Source organism: Hesperophylax consimilis, chromosome 7, assembly GCF_061612785.1.
Source record: "Hesperophylax consimilis isolate HC1 chromosome 7, BYU_Hcon_1.0, whole genome shotgun sequence".
NCBI classification, from domain to species: Eukaryota; Metazoa; Arthropoda; class Insecta; order Trichoptera; family Limnephilidae; genus Hesperophylax; species Hesperophylax consimilis.
In genome coordinates this window covers 641908-667290 of record NC_142842.1, presented here as the reverse complement: position 1 = coordinate 667290, position 25383 = coordinate 641908, and the positions used below count along the sequence as shown (strand labels likewise).

The 25383-nt window shown below is 35.5% G+C and overlaps 1 protein-coding gene across 1 annotated transcript in view; it reads right to left on the bottom strand.

Annotated features, from left to right (window-relative positions):
* The window catches only part of LOC149422101 (uncharacterized), a 592400-nt gene that overhangs the window by 40140 nt on the left and 526877 nt on the right, over positions 1 to 25383 (bottom strand). The window contains exons 13-14 of the mRNA XM_089633082.1: positions 23786 to 23998; positions 20909 to 21114 (exon numbers count right to left, since the gene is read on the bottom strand). Coding sequence (XP_089489208.1) covers positions 20909 to 21114; positions 23786 to 23998 — 419 coding nt within the window. The remainder of the gene's footprint in view (positions 1 to 20908; positions 21115 to 23785; positions 23999 to 25383) is intronic.

Genomic DNA, 25383 nt, shown 5'->3' with positions numbered 1-25383 from the left:
TCAAAGTATAAGATATTATTTAAGTGATAAAATATTCAAATATGTACAATTAAATCTACAATTTATTATTCCCAACGAGTTTAGTAAATTTTATTTCGGTACATAGATTTTAAAATAGACTAGATAGACTTAACGTAGTAAATTGAAAAATATTTTATAAATACATAAGGAAAGATAGATAGATAACTTGGAGAATTCCAAAGAAGGGTTGTGTCACTGGTTAATAAAACTGCTGAGGAAATATCTTTTAAGAGCTTTTGCCAATATTTTTTTGTTTGTTACAGAAAGTTTTATGTTCATAGGTAATGTGTTGGATTGCGTATATGCGATGTATTTTAAGGATTTAATTTCAAATTTAGTCGTGTTAGCATATTTATTTATTTGTTTATTAATTTACGGACAATATGTCCATTAAAACCATAATATTGACACGAATAAGAAAACATAGATGACAGTGAATGGAGAGTACATGAATGTGAAGGGCAAAGACAATGTAAAATAGAAAATGTTCATATAGAAAATAACTACAAGTCAGAGCATCAATAACGATTAAGTTGTGAAAAATTACACATTACGTATCGCTTTTTGAAAGTCATTTAGACTTACACCAAAAAATTCAATGCTCTGAATTGAGTTTACAAGTCTCGACATTCTAGACAGAGAAGAATGGTACCCATAGTTAGTTGAGTGGTGATTGAGGAACAACAATTCATTATTTCGGAGTCTACGGGATGGGGTGTTGAATTGAATGAGTTGTAGCAGTTCAGGTGAGTCGGTTATACTGTTGATTATTTTAAATATGCAAATTAGATCGGAGTCTTTTCTACGTTTTTCTAATGAAGATAGGTTTAAAGTCTGTTCAATTTCCTCATATGAGTAATCGCCTCTTTCAAGTCCTAACCTCCAAGCAATTCGCCGTAGGAAGCGATGTTGGACAGATTCGATGTGACTAATGTGGACAGCATAGAAAGGAGACCCAATGACACTGGCATATTCAAGGTGAGGACGAACCAACGAACAATATAGAGTTTTAAGTGTTCTTATATGTTTAAAGTCTGAGGTAATTCTATGAATGAACCCAAGTAGCTTAAGTGATTTATTTACGATGTTATTTATATGATTTCGAAAAGAGAGATTGCAATCAAGAGTGACCCCAAGGTCCTTGATGGATGTGACAGTTGATAGACAAGCACCATTTAGTTTATACTCAAACTGAATAGGTTTATTGGCTCTGTAAAAGGACAAAACTTTACATTTATCAACATTGAGTTCCAAGCAGTTTAGTTTGCACCAATCGTTAAATGAATCAATATCAAGTTGAAATAGTAAGTAGTCATGAAAGGATTTAATTATCTTAAAGATCTTATTATCATCAGAAAAAAGCCAGAAGCGTGTGTGCGAAAAAACTTTAGTTAAGTCGTTAGTAAAAAGGTTAAAAAGAAGCGGTGCCAAATGGGCTCCTTGGGGAACACCGGACGTTACATCAATGTTAAAGGATTCAAAGTTATTTATTTTAACTCTTTGTTTTCTGTCACTCAAGTAAGATTGAAAAAATGATAACATGGGGTTTCTAATACCTATAGCATAAAGTTTGGCCATGAGTATTGAGTGATTTACTTTGTCAAAGGCTTTAGAGAAGTCGGTGTAAAGGACATCAGCCTGAGAGTTGTCTTCTAAAGCTTTAACAATGATGTTTGTAAAAGACAGTAAATTGGTTGTTGTAGATTTCGCTGATCTAAATCCATGCTGTTCCTCAATCAGAACATTTTTGAAAATAGGAGTGATTTTCTTTGTAATTATTGATTCAAATATTTTCGGAATATTAGATATAATATGAATGATATAGCATATGAAGATAAGTGTACTTGATTTTGGGATCGTGTTTTGTGCTGATGTATGTCAAAATTAATGGCTGGTTTGGCGTTCGATCTCCACATGACCTATATAGTCTTGCAGGGTAAGGTGTTGGCCGTCAATATTGTCCGGAGAAATTGTCCGCAAAACTCGAGGGAACATTATTGTCAATTGCACTTCAATGATTATCTCCTTGTTCGCAAACTTTAGATACTGGTCTGCAGACGTTAAAAAAGCAACTGGAGGGAAAGTGGTCTGAATGTCTTGCACTTCAATGCAAATACTGCCAATGACGTAAGCACCCAGCGGTGAAACTTGATACGACACAACTGTATTATTTATTTATTAAACTTGGAGGGCCGTGGAGGGAGCAAGCGGCGTACTTACAATAAAGTGCCCAGTGCCGAGCATTCAGAATACCGAGAAGTCCATCCCTGTTTTAACCCAAAATGTGCTTTTATTTCATGATGACTATTGAATAGAATTATTCTTTAGAATTCAATTATTTGTCAAAACCTTCTTGGAATATTGTTTATTAAAGGAATTCTATTTCAATTCGGATAAAAAATCATTGTTGAAATCCGTGAATCAATTTAATTTAACGAATTATTTAACTTTTTATATGATTGTAAAATTTAATTGAATTTAGATTCTAGATAAAATTTAACAAATCATTTTACATAACATTGAAGAAGAAGATAATACTAATAAATCTAAACCACACATAAAAAAGAACAGGAGACAGAAAAAGGAAACGGTCTCAACTGAAAAGTAATTAAAAGAAAAGTTCCAATGAAAATTGAATTTTCCACAACAGTTTCATCTATCTGTATGTTATTGTACTTATTTATATAAAGAAGAGTGTCTGTGGCTAGTTTTTTTTACATGAATCCACAGTTTTATTGCGAGAAGGTTGATGAAATTTTTCACACTTGACGTTCAAAACAAGAGGAAGGTGACTGTTAACGTGAGATTTAAAAAATGTTCAAAATACGGAGAATGTTATTGTCCACATACGAATTTGAAAAACTCTGCGTAAAGCCCCGAAAAGGCCGGTGACTTCTGCTAGTAATAAGTAATTGCTGTAACAATAGGAAAAGGTTGAATTCGAGGTGCACGAAAATGAACTCTTCAATTTACACCGGTAATTTTTTTCTCACTAGCATTTCCAAGTCCTTTTAGAAAGTCCTTAACCGGAAAATTTAGAAAACAATATTTTTTGACAATTCGGAGGTGTAATATAAGTTAACTTGCATTCATAAAAATAATATGTTAAAATTTAACTTCAAAACAGAAAATCTGTTAGCTTTTACAAATTAAGTTAAATGTCACACTGTGCGCTGTAGTTTTTTGTACGCGGAATTATTTTTTTTTGTATCAAATGAATTTATCAGATTACAATTTCATTTCCATCGTGAACCATAGAGCTTTTAAATGTGGGATCAATTTTCGAAACCGTTTCTGCAAAGTCCCTACTCAGTTACCGTCGTCAGCTGCCAAGTTAATATTAATATGACCCCTTATCACTCATTACAATAATATTAAAACCGCTGTCTACAAGTTTGAAAGACGGAGAATCAAAGAGCTATGTAAGACAGGCTAAGGTTATAATGAAGGCTTTGTCTTGCGGTCTGAATGCGGCCGCATCGGGAAACAAATTAAAATAAATTTACATTTTGCTTTCGGTTTTGCTATTCATTTTATTGTTTCCCAGACAATAAAATGAATAGCAAGACAAACCAATCCGAATGGATTGAATTGAAAAATAATTATAATTATTGTTGAAAACTTTATTATACAAACTGTTGGTTTTATATTTATTTCCATAAAACTCAAATTTGGCTTCAGAGAAGGCCAATAAACAAGTATAGGTGCACACGCACTATTTGGTTTCTGAGGAGGTCAATAAACAAGTATAGGTGCACACGCACTATTTGGCTTCTGAGGAGGTCAATAAACAAGTATAGGTGCACACTCACTATTTGGTTTCTGAGGAGGTCAATAAACAAGTATAGGTGCACACACACTATTTGGCTTCTGAGGAGGTCAATAAACAAGTATAGGTGCACACGCACTATTTGGCTTCTGAGGAGGTCCATAAACAAGTATAGGTGCACACGCACTATTTGGCTTCTGAGAAGGTCAATAAACAAGTACTGTTGCTACATTCATGACGAGCTTTTCCGAATTCATTAATCTCAAGAAGCCAGTGTCCACCAATAGATGATTTAAAAAAAAAAATATATGAATACCGCACAAGAGTCCCAACTACTCCCAACGGTCTGGAGCCAGTGACACTATGGCATCCCCATATGGGTGTGTTGTGAGGCTGAAGGTAGTGGGCAGATGAAGGAGATGGGGAAGAGAAATGTGAGAGAGAACCTGGCTATTCTTATCTGGTCACCAAACACGGCTTGAGCCAATTAAAGCAAGGTTTCAATTCTGAATGGTGGACTTACACCAGGTACACTTTGGTACGTTCCGCTTTAATTCACTTGGTGAAGGTCAGGGCCTGCCTATGACCAGAATGGTGGAATTTCCCAAGATCGCCGACGAAGCGATCGAGTTTAACAGAGGGCGATGGAGCTTACACTAAATTCTATGAAACAATATTGGAGTTCAACGAAGGACAACACCAGTTGGATAGGTTTTTTACCATGTAAGGCGTAATTTTAGCTCGTGTAGTTCAATAGAAGCAGTTGATTTAATTCAGCGAGTTGTTATTTTTCTATGCTTCGGAAAGGCTGACTCCGCACCGTAGCCAAGATACTAACCTCATTAATCTAGAGCAAATTATGGAGCCTCAACCATAGTCTGACTCTTACATCTCCACTTATCTATTCAGATAATAGTTTTTATTTTCATACCCTTTCCAAATAAAAAATATATCAACCTAAAATTCTGGAACGAGAAACGTTCTTTCTGAAGAATTTTAGGTGAATTCAACTATTTATTTCTATCGTCAGTTTGATAGAGGACGGAAATATTAATTTTAATTTATTAGATTGAAACAAAACCTCTTGATCTTTGTTTCGTATTTTTCAGTTTTTCATAATGATAAAAGATTTGCGAAAATATGCTGGGCACTTGGCTGAAATTAAATATTGTTTGTTCTAAACCCCTTTGCAGATCAGATGAAAGCCAGGGTACATTTTGGTTTGAATGATGAACATGAAACCTGACTGTCCTGAGCCGGTGGGTTTGGCGTCGCAATGTAGGGTTTACTGGGAGACTGAAGCTAGTAAGAACGAAGGGGAATCATAAAGAGTATCCGACCGATTATATTGGACTGGTAACACGGCAAAAGTCACGTCAAGCAAAGTTTACATTCCGATTAGTGGTTGAAACCAGGGTGAAACTAACAGTGTCTATTTCTTTGGAACTTACCGTAATCATTAATCTGTATTCGTATAAAAAAAAAACAAAATTGTTCAAAAATGTTCCAAGTATTCCTCATTCACAACTATATTGCACACTGTTTTCGTACTCTCTCTTTCAAACACCATTACTTTAGACTTACTTAAATTCATCATTAACTCATTATTCATGAATACTTCGTTCATCCTAGACACGAGAGACTTTAGATCATCCATATTATTAGAAATCAGCACCGCATTATCAGCATACTTTCAGATTACTCGAACTCGCGCCCAATCCCACCTCTTTCAATTCTTGCATACAATTATCCACGTATAGATTGAATAACTACGGTAACATTACGCAGCCTTATTTAACACCTTTTGTGATATCAAACCACCCAGTAAAACCACCGTTTACCCTAACACATGCAACGCTACCCTCATACAGAGACGCAATTGCCTGAGTCAGATTCGCATTCACTCCATACTTGGACAACACCTTCCATAGCTTTTTCCCGTCGACTCGGACGTATGCTTTGTGTAGATCAACAAAAGCACAGAAAAGTTTCTGGTTTTTTACCAGAAACTGTCACATAAATATTTGTGACAAGAGAAGTTCTTGCCTAATTGGGTTTATTTTGTCTATGGGTATTTTTTTCGAACTTTGGCAATATTTTGAAGGAAGGAAGTAGAGTTTTGTTTATGGTCACTTCCTCCCCGGTCAGCTGGGCTGCTGACCGGTGGATCCAGTCACTCTCCTTCAAAGGGGCTTCAATCTGAGTTAATCATGTGAATAGGAGTTATTATTTCTTTTAAAAAAGGCGCGGGGTGTTTATCCTTTCACGAATAGTTCGTGTTGATTATTATTTCTAGTGGGGATTATGGAATCCCGCTTTTCATCCAGTGTTGGCCGTTGGTCATATTTGTATACTCGTGTTTCGGAACTGAAACCGTAAATGGATCGGTCCTAGCTATGGCTAGTAGTTGATGGCTGAGTTTTCCCGCGTCGCGAAGGAACGGATTGCTGTTCCCGAAGTCTGTAAGACAAGCCTGGTCGGCTACCACGTGCTGCAGGCCTGATGCCCCTGCAGGCGTCCATTGAGGGAGTTGCTGTCCCGCTGCCACTAAGAAAACGGATTGCTGTCTTGGCTCCGTTGAAGAGTCTGGTCGACTACCACGTGCTGCAGGCCTGATGCCCCTGCAGGCGTCCATTGAAGGAGATGCGTCCTCCTGCTTCCACTAAGAGAAGGATGTCCTGGCCTCCGTCCCGGGTCCGTTCCCCGCTGCCGAGAGCAAGTTTTCGTTCGCCATTCGTCGTCGTTCTTTCGTTTCACGTTAAGTTAGTTTAGTTTAATTCAAGAGTCCATCGGGTATGTGCCTATATTTATTTCTATGATTACATGTTTATCATCTGTACTCCTTTGTAGTTGCTTTTGATGTTTCAATATATTTTCCATTAAGAACTCACTCTTTTATTTATGATCACTTAACTTACTTGACAGGAAATTATTCCCACAATCTTGAGATGAGATCTCAGCTCTACCGTTTCCTTTTAAACATTGGAATGTACCTACCTAAAATTGCATACGTTACATTTGGCGCTCAACGTTTAAAATATTTCATTTTCGGTGCCGTATACTTTTTTCTGTCATGTCAGGTTGGGTTTTCATTAATACTAGTTGATAATATTAGAGTTGAATCAATGTGTGTGCACTTAGCATTTCCATACTTACATTCACATCATAATGTCTTCTATTGACCTTTAATATTAATGTTATGTTCATGTATCCTCATACATAACCTATAATAATTATGTTGTTTGCATTTTGAAATGTCATTGTATTGCAAAGAACTTTTCATTGTTTGATCATAGACAACTTATTACTGATGAAGTTAGAAGTTTTCGAGTGTTTGAGTAAATTAATTATTATTTTTTCTTAAAATATAATATCGATTGTCTATGATTCTCTTGTTGATCTATGAACAAGATTAGTTGTCAAAATTTTGAAGGTTAAAACTTGTTTCGTACCTGTCATACTGATTAATAATAACTTGATTAAACATCTTTGTTTATACGCAATGCGAATTGAATAATGATTAGTAAAACCTTTCATTATTATTTGCTACAAAATATAGTTCGGTATATTCTGTGTTATCATAATATGTAGTTTTGTTTACGTTCCTGGGTAAATACAAATTCCAACGTAAACACAATTTAAATATCCTTTTGATACTTTCGAAATACTTTGTTACAAGTTATTCGTAAGTAAATCATAATTATTGATAGTAATATCAATGTAGTGTCAAACATAATACTATGTACTACGTACAATACTTACTTTTTAAATATATTTGCACAGTAATATTCAAGTTTTTATGAATCCAGTACACATTTAAATTACGACTTTGTCAAAAATAAATTACCTACCTTATTACTATCACAATTACTATCAAAACAAATAACTTGTTTACATTCTAAAAATACTATCTGTCAAAATGTGTACATTGACATTTGTCATCTATCATGATGAAACATAAACATGCAAATAATGTTCAATATTGTTATTTTATAATGAAATACCTTTTTCAAAGAATCTTTTATATGATATTACCATTTCATATACAAAAATGGTAACGAGACTTTTCATGGTTATTTTTCAATGACAGCGCACTTCTGTCATTATTGAATATGTTGTTGTGGTGTCATCTGACATTAGGCACTAGTAAATACTACATTGTTTACAAACATGGATAACTGTCAATGTCTGCACAAGACTTCGTTATTTTTTTTTTGCGGTTTATTTAATCGAAAATAACGACGTGTAATTTTTTAATAAAGAGCATCATCATCATCTACATCAATTATCATAACAATTTGGTTAATTGTTTTCTTTATCAATTATTATAACAATTTGGATAATTGTTTTTTTTTGATTAAATTACAATAAAGTAAATGTCCTTGATTCGTAATTGTACTTGGCGTTCTAGTATATAATCGTACTTGTATACCGTCGCCTGGTGAGCACTGAAATATTAGGAGGATACTTTGACGGTACTGTTGTGTCTCGTGTTAATGTATACAATTTATACTTGTCGAGTTGACTTGTACAGGGGGTTTGGTAATTGATGTGTTATAAATAAATTATTATTTATATCTCATTATTACATTTAAGTTATTATTCTTATTAAAGAATAATTATTTAATTTCTAATTATCATTTTCTCCAGTTTAACAAAGATGGCGATTTCGGATATTAATGGGGTGACGAAGGAGGAAATGATTAAATTGTTATCGGATCGTAACATCGTTCCGGAAGCTACTCTATCCAGTATGCGCGAACAGGCTCGCTCCTTTAATAAAAGTCTGAAAGTTGGGGGTGGTTCTAATATAGATGTGGGGGATGATAATACAGTTTCTTCAGAAAATACTAAAACTATAATTAATAATTATTATCAGTCGGCTATTCCTTCAACTTCTTCTTCTGTCCATTCTTGGGGTTTAAAATTTTCTGGGTCTTCGGACGTCAGAGATTTCATTTTACGAATTGAAGAACTATCTAGAAGCCGGAAGGTGGAGTTGTCCTCGGTTGTTACCGCTTTCTCTGACCTCCTAGAGGGAAGAGCTCTTTCTTGGTTTAGGACTATTTTTGACGACTCTCTGTCTTGGTCAACTTTGAAAAAGCTCCTCATTTCCCGTTTTGACGTTTGTACCAACCAAACGGAAGCTTTAAAAGCCTTGTTCGCTATGAAGCAAAAGTTTAATCAAGCTGTGGTAGAATATGTTGAAGATGTTCAATTAGCAAACTTGAGGTTGGATGTTCCGCTCTCGGAAGAACAATTGGTAGACTTAGTCTGTGACAGTCTCCTACCTAAATACGCCTTGGCCGTTGCTTATTTCTCGGATAAGAGTCTTTCAGCCCTAGTAAGTGTGTGCAGTAAATTTGATAAACTTTCGGTAGAAAAACCCGCTCCACACTTTAATCCTTCTCCGCGAGTTTCGTTTCCTAAATCGTCGTATTCTAATCGGGTTCCGTATTCTCAACCGTTGTATCCGCCTCAAGCTCAAGGGTCGTTTTCTCCACGTGTTAAGTATAATCAGGCTTCCTTTTCTCCACGCGCGTCTTCTTCAAGTTCTTCTTCTAATAGTAAGAAAACTTTTAATTGTTTCTATTGTAAAGAACAGGGACATACGAAACAATTTTGTCAAAAATGGAAAAGGGACTCTTTTAAGCATAATGACGCAAATAAGTATAATTCAAAAAACTAGCCAACGATCTTTTGCATTCTGTGCACAAGGGTGATAAGGGGTCGTCGGCAGTTTCTAGTAATAAATCTAAGTTTAAGTTTTCCACGCGCAACATGGACGCATGTTTGCCGTTAGCTGATTGTGGACAAGATGTTAGACCACATGTTAATATTAAAATTAAGAATTTGGTTTTTTCAGGACTTTTAGACAGTGGAGCATCTGTCAGTTGTTTCGGGGGTTCTGTTTATAATTTTTTCATAAGTCTAGGATTTAAGTTAAAGAAATTAGATTCCTACGTTACCACCGCGGATGGCAAACGTCAGGATATAATTGGTACCATGCGAGTATTGGTATTTTATAATAATATTAAAAAATATATTAATTTTTTTATAATTCCGTCTCTGTCCTCTTCAATTGTTTTGGGGGTTGACTTTTGGAAGCAATTTGACGTGGCCCCTCAGTTGTTTCCAAAAGTTGACAGCAATGTTGATTTTGGGAATGTTGTCAGTGAGGTTCGTAAATTAACATCAGCTTCCTTGCTGTCCCCTCAAGACAATCTAAAGTTAAATTCGGTTATATTTAAGTTCAAGTCGATTTCTTTCGAAGAACGAGGTTTAGGAAAAACCCATTTGGTACGTCATAAAATAAAGACAACAGGGGATCCTATTAAGCAGCGTTACTATCCTTTGTCTCAAACTCGTCAGAAGCAACTAGAAGCTCAATTAAAAGAAATGTTGGATTTAGGTGTTGTCCGTCGTTCTCGTTCGGCTTGGTCAAACCCAGTTTTGATTGTCCCTAAGAAGGATGGTTCTGTCAGATTTTGTTTGGACTCAAGGCGCTTGAACAGCGTTACTCTGGCTGATTCCTATCCTCTTCCGTATATTTCACGTATTTTAGATAAACTTAGGGGTGCTCGTTTTATTTCATCAATAGATTTGTCCAAATCGTTTTGGCAGATTCCCTTGGATAAGGAATCCTGTCCTAAAACGGCTTTCGTTGTACCAGGCCACGGTTTATTTGAATTTGTGAGGATGCCATTTGGTCTTAAGAATGCTCCCAGCGAATTGCAGCGTCTTGTGGATGCCCTTTTTGGTCCTGAGTTCGACGAGAACGTATTTTGCTATCTCGATGATTTGATTATTATTTCAGAGAATTTTGAATCACATTTGAAGATTTTGATTAAAATTTATGAACGTTTAAGAGATGCGGGCCTAACAGTTAACCTCAAAAAATGTGAGTTTTGTAAAGAAGAGTTGAAATATCTAGGTTATATCGTAGACGCGAAAGGTCTTCGTACAGACCCCGTTAAATTAGAATGTATTCGAACGTACCCTACCCCAAAAAATTCTAAACAAATTAAAGCTTTTATAGGTCTGTGCGGTTATTACAGGCGTTTTATTAAAGATTTCTCTACTATTGCGGCCCCGTTGACTAAACTCACTGGTTCTAGAATGGGAATAAGTAATTTTTCATGGTCTCCAGAAGCAGAAAACGCGTTTAAAGAATTAAAAAAAGCTCTTACTTCTGCTCCCGTTATTAGCTGCCCAGATTTTTCTTTGCCCTTTACTATACATTGCGACGCGAGCAACGTTGGAATCGGCGGCGTGCTTACCCAGGTGTTCGACGGTGAAGAACATCCTGTTTCTTTTTTCTCTAGGTGTTTAAATGTTCACGAGAGAAACTATGGCGTTACGGAGCGCGAACTCCTTGCGGTGTTAGATTCGGTGAATCATTTCAGGCCTTACGTAGAAGGAGTTCATTTCACAGTGGTAACGGATCACTCCAGTTTGCAGTGGTTGGTTTCGTTGTCCAATCCAACTGGTAGACTAGCTCGTTGGTCTACGCGTCTTTCTCAGTATTCTTTTGATGTGGTGCACAGAAAAGGAAAATTGAATACTGTTCCAGATGTTCTTTCTCGTAAAGATGATTTTACCGTTGCTGCCTTAGATTCTACGCCTACAATTTCTGATAGTTGGTATAATAATTTGTTTTCCAATTGTATGAATAATCCACAACGATTCAATAATTTCCAAATTAAAGATAATTGTTTATTTAGACATTCTAAATCTCGTTTCGATTTGCAGGAGGATACAGCCTGGAAGTTGGTTGTGCCTTTTGAGGACCGTAACGCAATTTTAAGTAAAGAACACGAGTCTATTAATTCTTGCCACCCAGGTGTATTCAGAACATATAAAAAAGTCCAACTACGTTATTTTTGGCCGGGTTTGTACAATGATGTCAAAAAATTTGTTAATAAGTGTAAAACGTGCAAAGCACATAAAATAAATACATCAGCGCCGGCGGGTATTTCTACGAATCCTAAAATAGTCAACAGACCGATGCAAATGTTGTCTATCGATCTTGTTGGTCCTCTTCCACGTAGTTACGCGGGATTTATGTATATTTTATCGGTTGTTGACGTCTTTTCGAAATACACTTGGATTTTTCCGCTAAGAAATGCTACTGCTAAAAGCATTGTAAAAAATGTTGAACAATTCATTTTTCTGGTTCACGGTGTTCCTCAAACCTTTGTGTGTGATAATGGTAAACAATTTATTTCAAAAGAGTTTAAACAATTGTTGTCCGATTATAATGTTCCTATGCCTTTTTATAACGCGTATTACACCCCGCAAAACAATGTAGTCGAGCGATATAACCAAACTGTCGGGACTGCTTTGTCTATCTTGACCGAGTCTGACCATCGTAATTGGTCTAGATTTCTGCCTCAGATACAGTCAGCCTTGAATAATTCTGTTAATTTTGCTACAGGCTTCACGCCTTTTTTCCTCATGCACGGCAGGGAACAAATTATTGACGGTAATTTACATAAATTTAATGTTTCTTCTAGTCCCACAGACATACCTTTAGATCAGTCTAGAGCCGGTTTTGCAAAGAAGTTGGAAGACTTAGTTCCTATTTATGAACAAGTTTCAAATGCATTAGTACAGGCCTTTAAAAAGAATGCCCAACATTATAATTTACGCCGTAAATCCGTGGTTTATGATATAGGTGATGTCGTTTGGAGGAAGAATTTTGTTCAATCCAGTGGTCCGGATTACTTTTCTCATAAGTTGGCACCAAGATTCGTGCGTAATGTTATAAAAAATAAAGTTTCAGATTTAGTATACACCTTGGCAGATATGCAAGGTAAAATTGTAGGCAATTTTCACGTAAAAGATATTGTTCGGGTAGATTAGTTTTGTTTTTTTTTCCTTTAAGGAAGCTAATGTTTTAGTGTGTAGGCCTACCAACCCTTCACATTATGGCATTTGTTTCTTTTGTGACTGTTCTGTTCTCATGATTTGGAGTTTGGTACCTTCATTTCTTGTGCTCAGTACGGACACTAAAATCTAGTTTATCGACGATAAACCGTTTATTTACCCTCGGTAAACTGGAACGTGATCCTTGTGGTCACTGGCGCCCAAATTTTGTTAGATAAGTCTTTCTTTCTTCGTTACTATGTTTTTCTTGTTATTAATAACATACACTAGATTCGGGATTTTGGTTTTGGGATTTTAGTTTCAAATATTTGATTATATTGGTTATAATACACTTAGTTACATACATGCACACACATTGATTTATTTCTTGGTTCCGTCTGTATAACGGATTATGTTGTAATGTTTTTATTTTTAAGTTTAAGCCCTTCTTTTTTAGTCCACTGGAGGCCCTTTTATCGGCCCATTGAACCTCCAGGGAACTTGAGAATGTATATCTTGGAATTTTGTGTTTCAGAGACTTGAGCTACTTTCTGATGCACAAAAGTTCTGTTAGTTCTTTTATTGTTAGTTTGTATTTCATAAACTTTAAGTATGGTATTGCTTTCCTAAAAGTTCTTTAAATAAGTCTTAGTTCATAAGAAAGTTGTTTTGTCTCTAACGAAGTTAGTACTGCTTTGGCGTGCTTAACTAGGAATTAATTCCTTTGGAATTATCACTTTGCCTCTAATACAGGAAAGTGTGTTTCTGTTTAGTTTTTAAGTCTAAATGTGATAAACATTAGAGTCTTACTGTTAATACCAGTATTAGACTATAAATTAAGTATTACTAGTGTCATTCATTAAATTTTGGATTGATCACCCCTCGAATAGTGTCAACTCACTGAAAGCCATAGTTGATCACACAATTTTGTTTTGTTTGTACAAGAAATGCTGACGTTTTGTCTACACTTGGAGTGTTTTTTTTAAGGAATGCCAGCTTGGGTATTGCCTTGGTCTCATTTTTTTTACAAACAATGTCACTCTGTTGAGTGTTTGCTGCAGATTGTTATATGGATTTTTGTATATCCTAAGGTATGAGCTTAACTTACTAGTTTCTGTTTTGCTTTTTAGTACCATTTGACTTTGGTCATGAACTGATTGATAAATAGATAGGTATTGTGTTATGTAAACCCTATTCTGTCCACCTTGATTGGCAGGTATTTATTGTTTTATAAATCCTGACCTGATTTGACTTTCGCAAAAAGAATAATTTGAATATTATTCTTGTTTGACGACTCTGTTACTTATTGGTATTTCTTCGGAATTGTAAATCCTGGTTCAATAACGAACGATAAAAAATGATGGATAAATAATCCAATACAAACCCATACTCTGGTCACGTCTAATAGACAGTTTGTAAACTGATTCTATACTACTAATAACACAGAACAGTATTTTCTTGTGTACTAATTTTGCCTACTTTGAACTCCATTGTTCTGAATTGTAAAAAAAAAAAATGTATATCTATAAAGATATTTTCATTATCTATGATTGTTTAATTTTAAGTATTGTTTAATTTTAAGTTTTGTCATAAGACTGTTAAACCGGATGGACTTAGTTAGATAGGTTTCTCATTTTGCTATTTAATTATAGCGTAAATTCAGTGTAAGTGAGGGCTGTTTAACCACCCTAAAGTGAAGCCAAATTGGCCTTGATTTCCTGTGCAAGGAAAAGTGATCTTGTTTTTTTTCTTTATTATTAAGAAATTTATTTTTAAGAAATTTAGTTTTTAAGAAACTTAATTCTAAGTTGCTATTATAACTACTAATTATTGTTTATGTTTTCATTTTTCTAGACACCTGTTGGACTCATAGTTTAGTTTATTAGTGGTCTTAGTTGTTCATGTTTGAGGGCAAACATTTTGTGGGAAGGGGGGAATTGTCACATAAATATTTGTGACAAGAGAAGTTCTTGCCTAATTGGGTTTATTTTGTCTATGGGTATTTTTTTCGAACTTTGGCAATATTTTGAAGGAAGGTAGTAGAGTTTTGTTTATGGTCACTTCCTCCCCGGTCAGCTGGGCTGCTGACCGGTGGATCCAGTCACTCTCCTTCAAAGGGGCTTCAATCTGAGTTAATCATGTGAATAGGAGTTATTATTTCTTTTAAAAAAGGCGCGGGGTGTTTATCCTTTCACGAATAGTTCGTGTTGATTATTATTTCTAGTGGGGATTATGGAATCCCGCTTTTCATCCAGTGTTGGCCGTTGGTCATATTTGTATACTCGTGTTTCGGAACTGAAACCGTAAATGGATCGGTCCTAGCTATGGCTAGTAGTTGATGGCTGAGTTTTCCCGCGTCGCGAAGGAACGGATTGCTGTTCCCGAAGTCTGTAAGACAAGCCTGGTCGGCTACCACGTGCTGCAGGCCTGATGCCCCTGCAGGCGTCCATTGAGGGAGTTGCTGTCCCGCTGCCACTAAGAAAACGGATTGCTGTCTTGGCTCCGTTGAAGAGTCTGGTCGACTACCACGTGCTGCAGGCCTGATGCCCCTGCAGGCGTCCATTGAAGGAGATGCGTCCTCCTGCTTCCACTAAGAGAAGGATGTCCTGGCCTCCGTCCCGGGTCCGTTCCCCGCTGCCGAGAGCAAGTTTTCGTTCGCCATTCGTCGTCGTTCTTTCGTTTCACGTTAAGTTAGTTTAGTTTAATTCAAGAGTCCATCGGGTATGTGCCTATATTTATTTCTATGATTACATGTTTATCATCTGTACTCCTTTGTAGTTGCTTTTGATGTTTCAATATATTTTCCATTAAGAACTCACTCTTTTATTTATGATCACTTAACTTACTTGACAGGAAATTATTCCCACAATCTTGAGATGAGATCTCAGCTCTACCGTTTCCTTTTAAACATTGGAATGTACCTACCTAAAATTGCATACGTTACAAAACTTCTCAGTGAGCATACGCAATGAGAAGATCTGCTCCATGCACAATTTGCGATATCTGTATTCAAAGCTGCTCTTGGCCAATTGGACGGCCAAGCGGGTTCATCATAAGGATGCATTAAGTGTTTTATGTTCATCATGCAGATGATTATTTCAAAGACACAAACTAGGTAAAATAATGAACGATGTAAATATTGATACTTTCCAGGAATTTTTATAATAGACACGTGGAGAGGCACAGTTGTAATCAAACAAGCAGCCATCGCGTTGCCTGAAAATGAATGGCAAACACCTAATGTACATATGTAGAGGCTGAACAATTACACTGGCTTAAGCTTACAGCTCGCATTAATGATTTCAAGCATTTATTGCAGGCTCTATGATGTATGGTGCATTCATAGATCTATAAATCTCCATACATCATCAATGTGCATTGCAGCCTGCTGCTTGCTGCCATTCAAATGTAATTGGATAAAGGCTTATTGTATCGTAATCAAATACCAATTGTATTCAGAGCCGGCTCCAGGGATCCAGGCGTGGTAGGTTATTTGAAAAAAGTGTGACTAATCTTTATTTGATATTGTGAAAAATGCCCAGATATTATTTTCTATATCAATTTGTGGATAAGTACGTTATGAGTCCACAACTCAAAATACATATTATGTTAATATAGTAAATTAGAAATAACTACACCATCCATGTACTTACGGAAAATTATTTTAAAGAGGATACGTTAACAAACATTAAAATACAATATTAAATAAAATAAGAGTTTGCCCGTCCGCAGTATCCAAAAATACTAGGTGCGAATTTAAGAGTATGGTGGTTTCGTGGTGTCAAGCGACGCAAGATTTGTCAATTCTATTTAAATTTAGACTTGCAATTCCATTTGACAATGATCTTTTACGCTTTTTTCATTGTTCAGCTTCATTCTACATCGATAACAACATTGTTCAGCTTCATTCTACATCGATAACAACATTGTTCAGCTTCATTCTACATCGATAACAACATTGTTCAGCTTCATTCTACATCGATAACAACATTGTTCAGCTTCATTCTACATCGATAACAACATAAAAAAACCTTTTCCGAACTGTCCAATTGAAAAACAACCGCTGGACCACTAATACTAAATTACCGTTTTTAAGTTTGTCATGGTAAATGGCACTTAAAGTGAAATGACACAACTGCGCTGTATAAATTCTATATTATTATTATTATTATTCCATAACATGGTACTGAGAATCGGACACCAAAAGTTTGTAAATAAATCTTTCGTTTTACAATTTAAAAAAAAAATACTTATTTGCAGTAAAAAACGTATGTTAACATAATATAAGAAAATAATATATTAATATTAATGCAATAATAAATATACGGGGACTATGCAAAATGGGCTTGTCCGCCCTCAGTAGCAAGAATCTAACGTACCCATCGCGGCATGTGTACCTTTGGAGATTTAATTTATGTTTGTTATTTGTTTTTCATTTTTGGTATATTATTTAACCGATAAATGCTATATACAGTATACACGTGACATAAGTTATTCCAAAATTTGAAATTAATTATTTTTTACAGTAAATCACGTAATTTTAGATGCCAAAAATACTAGCACAGGTCCAATAAGCAATCCATCTGAGCGGCGAATGATGATTGTTTGAAATGGACTTATGTAAATCCGAATGTTAGAGAGAGCGCGCTAATATTTAAAACGATTGGAATGAACAGACGTAAGCGACTGATGTGAAAATATTTAACAATAAACTACTCATTTGAAATAGAGCAAATATTTCTCGACGAATTCTTTACTTGCATTTAAACATACACTCACTTCACAAATTTTTTCATGCCTATAACATATTAAATAACAGAAGAAAACGTTTTTTAATAATTTTCGGAGCTTAATTTGCGATTTTTTTCTATCTAGGAAATTTCAAATAATTAAGTTTTCGGTAAAACAAATGTATAGATATTACATTAAAAAATAACTTTTTTTTGAAACTTCAAGACTTAAGGTGTTAGCGAGAAACTTCTTATAAATCCGTAGAAATTGAGAATGCCGGGGCTTAAAAAAAGGTACAATAAGGAGACAACCGAAACCAAAAAATTACCGGAGTTTGAGAATATGGCTTATTATAAAACATTGAAAAGAAGTTAGGATTTATGAATTGTTAGGACGGGTTGTATCGGAGAATTTGAACAAATCATCAAATTTCAACATTCGTTTTCGGGTTCTGTGAGAGTCCTATTCAATTTCTGTTATTATATCATTATATGCTAGTTGCTTGACAAAACTGAAATAAAAACAGAACTTGAAAAAATCTTTCGCAGAACTTGAAAATGAACGTTAAAATTTGATGAATTTTTCAAATTCTCCGAAACAACCCGTCCTAAGTGTTTCTTTATTCATAAAAATTTAAATGATTACATTTATTTTGTTGTCTACAACCACCATACTAGGCTCATGCCCGTATTATAGTAGTCATAATGTTTTAGATTACAATGTTAAGATGTAAAATATAAGAGAGAGAGAGAGAGAAAAAAAAGAGGTGAAAAAAAAAGAAAACATATGAATAGAATGTAATAAAATAACAGTTAATTTAATTTAATGACACGAAAATTTTAATAGTTAATTTCCTTTGCCAATTCTGAATTTATATGAAGATTTAAGTCAGTTTCAGATTTTCTAGTATATATATTGAGTGAATTGCATATCTAGGGAGCAATATAAGAGAATTGTCACCTCGCGAATGCTGTTTTTGTTGGAGGAATTACACGTTTTAGGTGTGACGACTGACGAGTAACGGGTGTGAATATTTTGATGTGTTTTTATCATGATATTTTTTTCCATTTGTATATAAGAATATTCTTGGTGTGACGGGTGACATTTGAATATTATCCTTAGAATTAATTAATTGAAGATGCACAACCTCACCATCCCACAATTCCATATGTAGCAATTGCTTGAAAGAGTGCAAAGTAGACACATTTTAATGTTTTAAGATTAAGGATAGATCTGAAATGAAGCATAATTTGCGTAGTATTTTTGTTGTATAAATGATATGTACTAAGTACTCGATTTCGTTAGATATTTTTAGGTTCTCGCATGAGCAATTATTGTGAGGTGATGTAGGCATGGTGAGATCTTGTGAGTATGAATGGATGGTAAGTTTATGACAGTTTAAAGGGAGAATGGTAGGGTTTTTAAATAATTTTATTTTTAAAGCCGAGAAAAAAATTAAGTTTTTTGGATTTCTAAGCGTGCTCAATGCGTCCTAGGTTCTTCCCAGGACATTGGGAACAAATCCGAAGTAATGGCCAGTTTCAATTAAGTGCTTGGCAAACCTAACCTGGTGGTTAATTATAGTATTTTGTTGCTTTTCGACTGTTTCGTGACGCTAAATTGTTTTAACACTTTTTCCGCTCCAACCAATAAGGAAGCTAGGAGTCAAATTTTACTGGTTTGAATCTGCGCAGTGTTGCTTTGAGTGGAATCGAGCCGCTCGCACCGGAGCGAAAACGTCATCTAATGATAGTTGACAAAAACACCGTACCGAGAAAACAACCGATGTGTCAATTAGATTTTTAGCCGGAGTTATAATTAGCTCAATCTTATACGAGTGCCTTTGAATTCCTCCCCCATACGAGCGCTACCAAAAGAACCATATCATCGAACTTAATAACCAACTCTTCCGTAAGTCACATTTGCGAATACTTATCTTTTTATTTCTGCGAACGGAGCGTTAATCTACATAAGGATATACCTGCCTAGATTATAACCAATTATAATCTAACCCATCTGTGGATATTCTACGCGGTTATCGCACATCGACAATATAAATAAAAAGGAAAATGTATATAATAATATTCGGATAATTTGTTTAGCGCCGTTTTTGTGCAAAATCACCTCAAGGGCGCTGTATATGCATATGAGTATATAAAAGTGTCCAGATTCTATGTCGATGAATTGGTTCCTATATGTAAGTGCATTGGTTGGAGTAGGTCACCAGAGATGAGAATTTTTTTAATTTTTTTGCGATCCGGCAGGATTTTTATTGTACCTACATTGCACATAAAAATGTGTACACCAAAAGGTTGGTGTGATCATTTTGCCTTTGACGTAAAATGATCACACATAAATGATGTATTTTCAACATATTTAGACCACAAGACTTATTAAATTTCGTACCAGTGCGATAGGGAACGAGTGTAACGTAGTTACTTCAAGATATGTGGATGGACCTGGTTTTTGTGCAATGACAAGTTGAGAGGCGGAAGTGGAGATAGCGGAAGCGGAGAGGTGGCAAAAGAGGAAGATGAATAGTGACGTGTATTTAGTTTTGCGGGGTTGGGCTGGCTTTTGGCGAGACTGATGCCGGATTTTGCCTGGAATACCGACGCAATTTTGAAAGGAATGTTTTATTTACCTAACCTTGTGATGGTATTTAAAGGAGTTTTCAAACGAGTTCGTCGTTCCTTCTGTCGTGATCTCCACGCGATCTCCTACGCTCATTGTCTACAAAAATTAGAAACAATGGCTGCCGTAGTTGGGGCAAGCGTTTTTTTTGTTGGGTGCGCGATCGGTGTTAAAAAAAAGCCTTGAAAATTCTACCGAGAGCCAGAGAGGATCGGAGACAGTTTGCCGCTTGATTCCCGGACATGAGGGTGGACCTCGTTGCCATCATTCCAGAAAAAGTCCTGTAAGAGCACGATTGGAAGAGGGTGCTACCTTCAATCCAGAGGAACACGCCTGGAAGAAAATGATACCTTGAACCAGAAAAACAAGCGTTTGTAAAATTCATTACTGTTTCTATCTCCCTGGTTTTATGTAGTATATGCCAAATATATTGATAGTTGTGAGAAGCGTTTTGTTATCATTTAATCATTAATCAAGAAGATAAAATCCTCACCTCTCTGACTAAAACAGTTTTGACTTGTTCCACCAATATTCTCCATTTAATTTTCTTCGTGCTCTCGTTAGATTTATCATAAAAGGTAAGTATCATTATTTTACGTCAAAAGTGTCAAAAGTTTGTGAAAAGGTAAGTATCATTATTTTACGTCATATTGATATACGGGAAACGAGGTATGTTGGAAGTCATTCTTGCTATGATAGATTAAGAGTTAAATAAAATAAGTTTATCAATATGTTGATTTTAAACAAAAAACACAGAATAATAATGCAAAAATGACAAACCAAATGTTTTTTTAACCATATAGGAGCATAACGCACGCTGTAGCCCTGTAGGGACAGCAGACGCACGCTGAGGTCGATGGCGATCCATAAAAGTGAATGACTAACCTCTATCTTGCCGCGGCCCTTGGCGCAGTCTCCGTCGCTGAAACGCACGGCGTGCAGGCGCAGCAGCACGCTGTAGCCCTGCGGGGACAACAGACGCACGCTGAGGTCGGCTTGGGGCGGCGGCGCGCGTGGGTAGTTGACGTGCAGCACGCTGCCCGCGCTGACGTTGCCCAGCTGGATCACGCGCTCGCACTCCGCGAAACCGACTGGAACCACAAAAGAAGACACACGTGAATCATTTCATACTTTTTAACTCCAATAAGATAAGGGTTCAGATTCCTGATACATAAATAAGTAACATGACAATTTTTAAATTTACCGTAAATGGAAAATAATGCAAAAATATAAATATAATTTATACGGATAATTTTCCGTGAAGTTCGCAGCCATCTTAAATACTGAAGTAACGATTACAACCTACTATAAATGTGACGTATGATGATAATTACTGCTAAATATAACAATTTAGTTAGAAATGCACAAAATCTATATCAATAAAAAAGAATATTTCATTGTTTGTCCCCTACAGACTCAAAAACTAATCTACCGATTTAGATGAAAATTTCAAAAGATTTCTTCTGATTAGTGTCGAGAATGTTTAGAGATTGGTTAAAATGGGAGAAGAAGTCGGGGATGCCCAAAAGGAGGGCATTATTTCTGCACAAGAATTAGATTCGGAGTCGAACTGAAAACTCGTGGGGTAGTTTTCAGTATACCTAGGAGAAAATTCGTAGGATAGATCCAAGGGTAGTAACCGTGTTCCCTTAGGCAGAGAAAACTTTAAAAAATAATCGCTTCAAGTTTATTGCGTAAAGTTTTTTTTTAACAACCAACACTCGATGGTTTTCTAACGTGAATTATTTACATGAACTGTTTTAAAAAAATGACGTACCTATGCCACCATATTTGTGATACGAAAAACCCTAAAAAAAGATACTACAAAACCTTAAGCTTTTAATTTAAAAGCAAGCAATTTAAAATATACTTAATTCTTTATTTCTAGCGAATAATAATAAAAAAAATGTCTTCTTGAGCAGGTAAACAGTAAGAAACTTGAGTTAAAAATATTATGGCTTAAAAATGTATTCATATATACAAATAAACGCTGATTATGAATATATGATTCTGAATAGTGTTATTATATATTATTATACATAGATGTATTATGATTATTAGATATTCGTAGATATTCGTTTATTATTATAACATTTATTTATTTTTTATTTTAAAATTATAAAATTCCTAGATAATCGTTTATTATTATAAATCCTCATTTAAAAACGAATAAAACACTATCACATTAAAACACACCCTTTGGTAGGTACATTGAATCTGTTGAGTCATCACGGTCAGTCTATATGAGTAATATATCTATGGTTTACAACATTGACCTCAGAGTTACCAATTTGAGGAGAGTTCCCCAAATAGCGGGGTTTTAGTGCTGGTACCTACCCCTGATGAACGGAAGTGAGACATGGAACTGGCAGAGAAAGGATGAAAGTAGACTGAATGCTGTAGAAATCAGATCCCTTAGGCGTATGTGTGGTAAAACCATGCATGATCGTGTGAGAAATGTGGAGATCCGCAAAGAGTATAAGGCTGATGTAAGTTTAATGAGTAAGATCAAGAAAGGGACGCTTAGATGGTTTGGGCATGTAGAGCGAATGAGCGAGGAAAGGAGTGTAAGGAGAATATACGATGCAAATGTGAATGGTAGTAATTAAGTCATGGAGGAAGACAAGACTAAGATTTCATCAAGTGTTTTTCAATGATATACAATGATATTCAAATATCTATCCGGTTGAAAAAAGGCTCTTGTCACTGGTCCGTCATGGGTGACGTCCATAGATTAAGTGCGATTTTGGGAAACCCGAAAAATTGAAAACTTTAAAAATTAAAAAATATACTGATATTTACATTAGAAGGTTGATAAAAAAATTTTAAAAATGGATTGGAGTCCCTTATCGTAAAAATAAAAGCAATAAATGAAATATGTTTTTAAAAGAAGACAAACTGCTGTCTACACAACACACCGCTATGAGACGTCACAAAGATAATATATCAACATCAAATATTTAAATATCAGACAGAATACGTCTATAAACTTGGCAAAATGTCAGCCTTACACATAGCGCAATAGGTACAAAATTTTAAAAATACATCATTCAATAACAAGCGTGTACAAAATGAAACTAAATATTCACCTTATAAGGTACACGTAGCAGCGGGCGGACGTGGCATTATTGGCGGACCACGCCACGCGCCGTATTTCTACGCGACGCGCGACGCCGCGACGCTTTTTGTGAATAACGTTACGCAAATAGCAGTGTCACGTTATTTAAAGCGTTTCCAGCTATACTCGTATGCTTCAACAACTTCATTCGCGGGACATTTCTTAACATTGGAAACAGGCTTTGCATTGTAGTATTATGAGGTCGTCCGTGGAAAGTTATTTATAGAATGTGCTTTACGCATTGTGCATAATATAGTAAAATTTTCTAAGCAGGCGTCTTAGCAGTTTTTTTCACCTATCCTTTAGTAGGTCATTTACCGGTAATTGCTCTGTTAGTTTATTGCGGATAGGTGAGCGTAAATTTGTCAGTATTTGTATCTTTTCGCATCTGTTTTCTTCCTTCATGTAGCCCCTACCTTAAACCACCTTACAACGGTGCCCAACCGGGTGGCGATATAGTTCCTCTGCCTTTACACTCTACAAATAGAGGCGCTCTTGTAAGGCCTATCTATCGGTTAGGCTGTCAATGGGGGTTTTTGAAAATCTATTTAGCCAAGCATTCACCTACGGACATGTCCGGCCGAACGCCTGACAGATCCATCCTCACATACGTATGTATTAATTATCGGTCAAATCTCACTTACCGATCTTATAGACAGCCGTGAAGCCCTTGCCCTCGGGGTGGTCTCCTGTGCGTATCCTCAGAGAGAGTGCCTCCCCCAGCGAGAGGAAGGCCCCGTCTGCCAGCTGCTCGGGCGCCAGGAAGGGGCGCAGCGGGGCCCCGGCGCCGATGGACACCTCGAGGGCGGAGCCCGCGCCTAGCGAGTGCTCCGTGATCTCTAGCCATACTCTTTTACCTGAACCAAAATAAAAGATAAATTATTGCTTCTTCCATAATCGCAAATTCGCTTTGTGGCGTAATTTTAATTATTGTCAAACTACTACAAAAATAATGCTGGTTGTTTTCTGGTATAAAAAATATCATTAGTAATAATTGTTGAATTAAAGATAATACTACATATTGAATTGTTTGTATTATATTTATTATACCTTGTCTCGTAAACATTAGTTTAGTGTTAAGAAATACAAATACTTTTTTCTTCAATAAAAATAACAATTATATTTATTTTCATTGAAGAAAAATTATTGATTTAAAATGATTGTTTTTTTTAAATAAATAATGACAACAATCAGTTATACTGCAGCCATAGCTTCTAATAGACGCGATTAGTTCGTTATGCAGCTTATAGGATACAGAAAATATATCCTACCAAAACTCCCTGTTTAAAATCAACAACAACGGTGTTAACAATGACTATACCTTCTAATTAACATTATTTCTCACTCTCAAAAATCAACTACACACCATTCATTTTCCAGAAAAACGTACACAAAATATAATAACATTTTCCAGAACATCATGGACAAAATACAATAAAATTTTCAACAACAAAATACAATAACATTCTTCGGACGCAGACATTTTTCATTTCTGTCCTCAGGTCAATTTATTAAATACATTCAAGGAAAAGTTAATTACGAACAACTCTCTAATCCCATTTTCATTGAGTTGTTTTTCATTCGCTCTTTTGTTTTTCTTTTATCATTTTGTTTACACTGTTTTAAGATTTTTGTATTTTATTTTTAAAGTTTAATTTTAACGCCCTTGGGCTAGTTTTAATTAAATTTAAAAAAAAAAATTTTAAATAAGATAAATATATCCTTATGACAAAATATAGCCTGAATCGGCTTTAGTACTGATTATCAGATCTGAATGTAGGTTTTTAGAACTGTTTTCCAACCTTCCTCTGTCCTATCTCCTTCTACTCTTGACCCCCCTCAACGTCACATTATTCTAATTATTGGGGATGTTCCGAGCTCTCAGTGGCTCTGGACATTTGGTACTCTTTTGCGATGTCCTAATTAAAAAAAGAAGATGAAATCAAAAAAAAAATGAGGCAGGCTGGTCATAAAAGTTAATAAAAATAACATTTAGCCTGTAAAAATAAAATAACACACAACAAAACCCAACACTTCCTAACAAGTCATTGATTAATTATTTTTGCGTATTTTTTACCCCGTTCAAATAGAATACTTTGTATTTGAAATCCAACCAACATCCAATTAAGAAAATATACTTTGAATCCCGGTCAACTTTCAACGGTCATAAAAGGGTATTTTCCCATTTTTAAATTTATTTTTATTTACTATCATGCTAATAATATAATATAAGAAAGGAGCA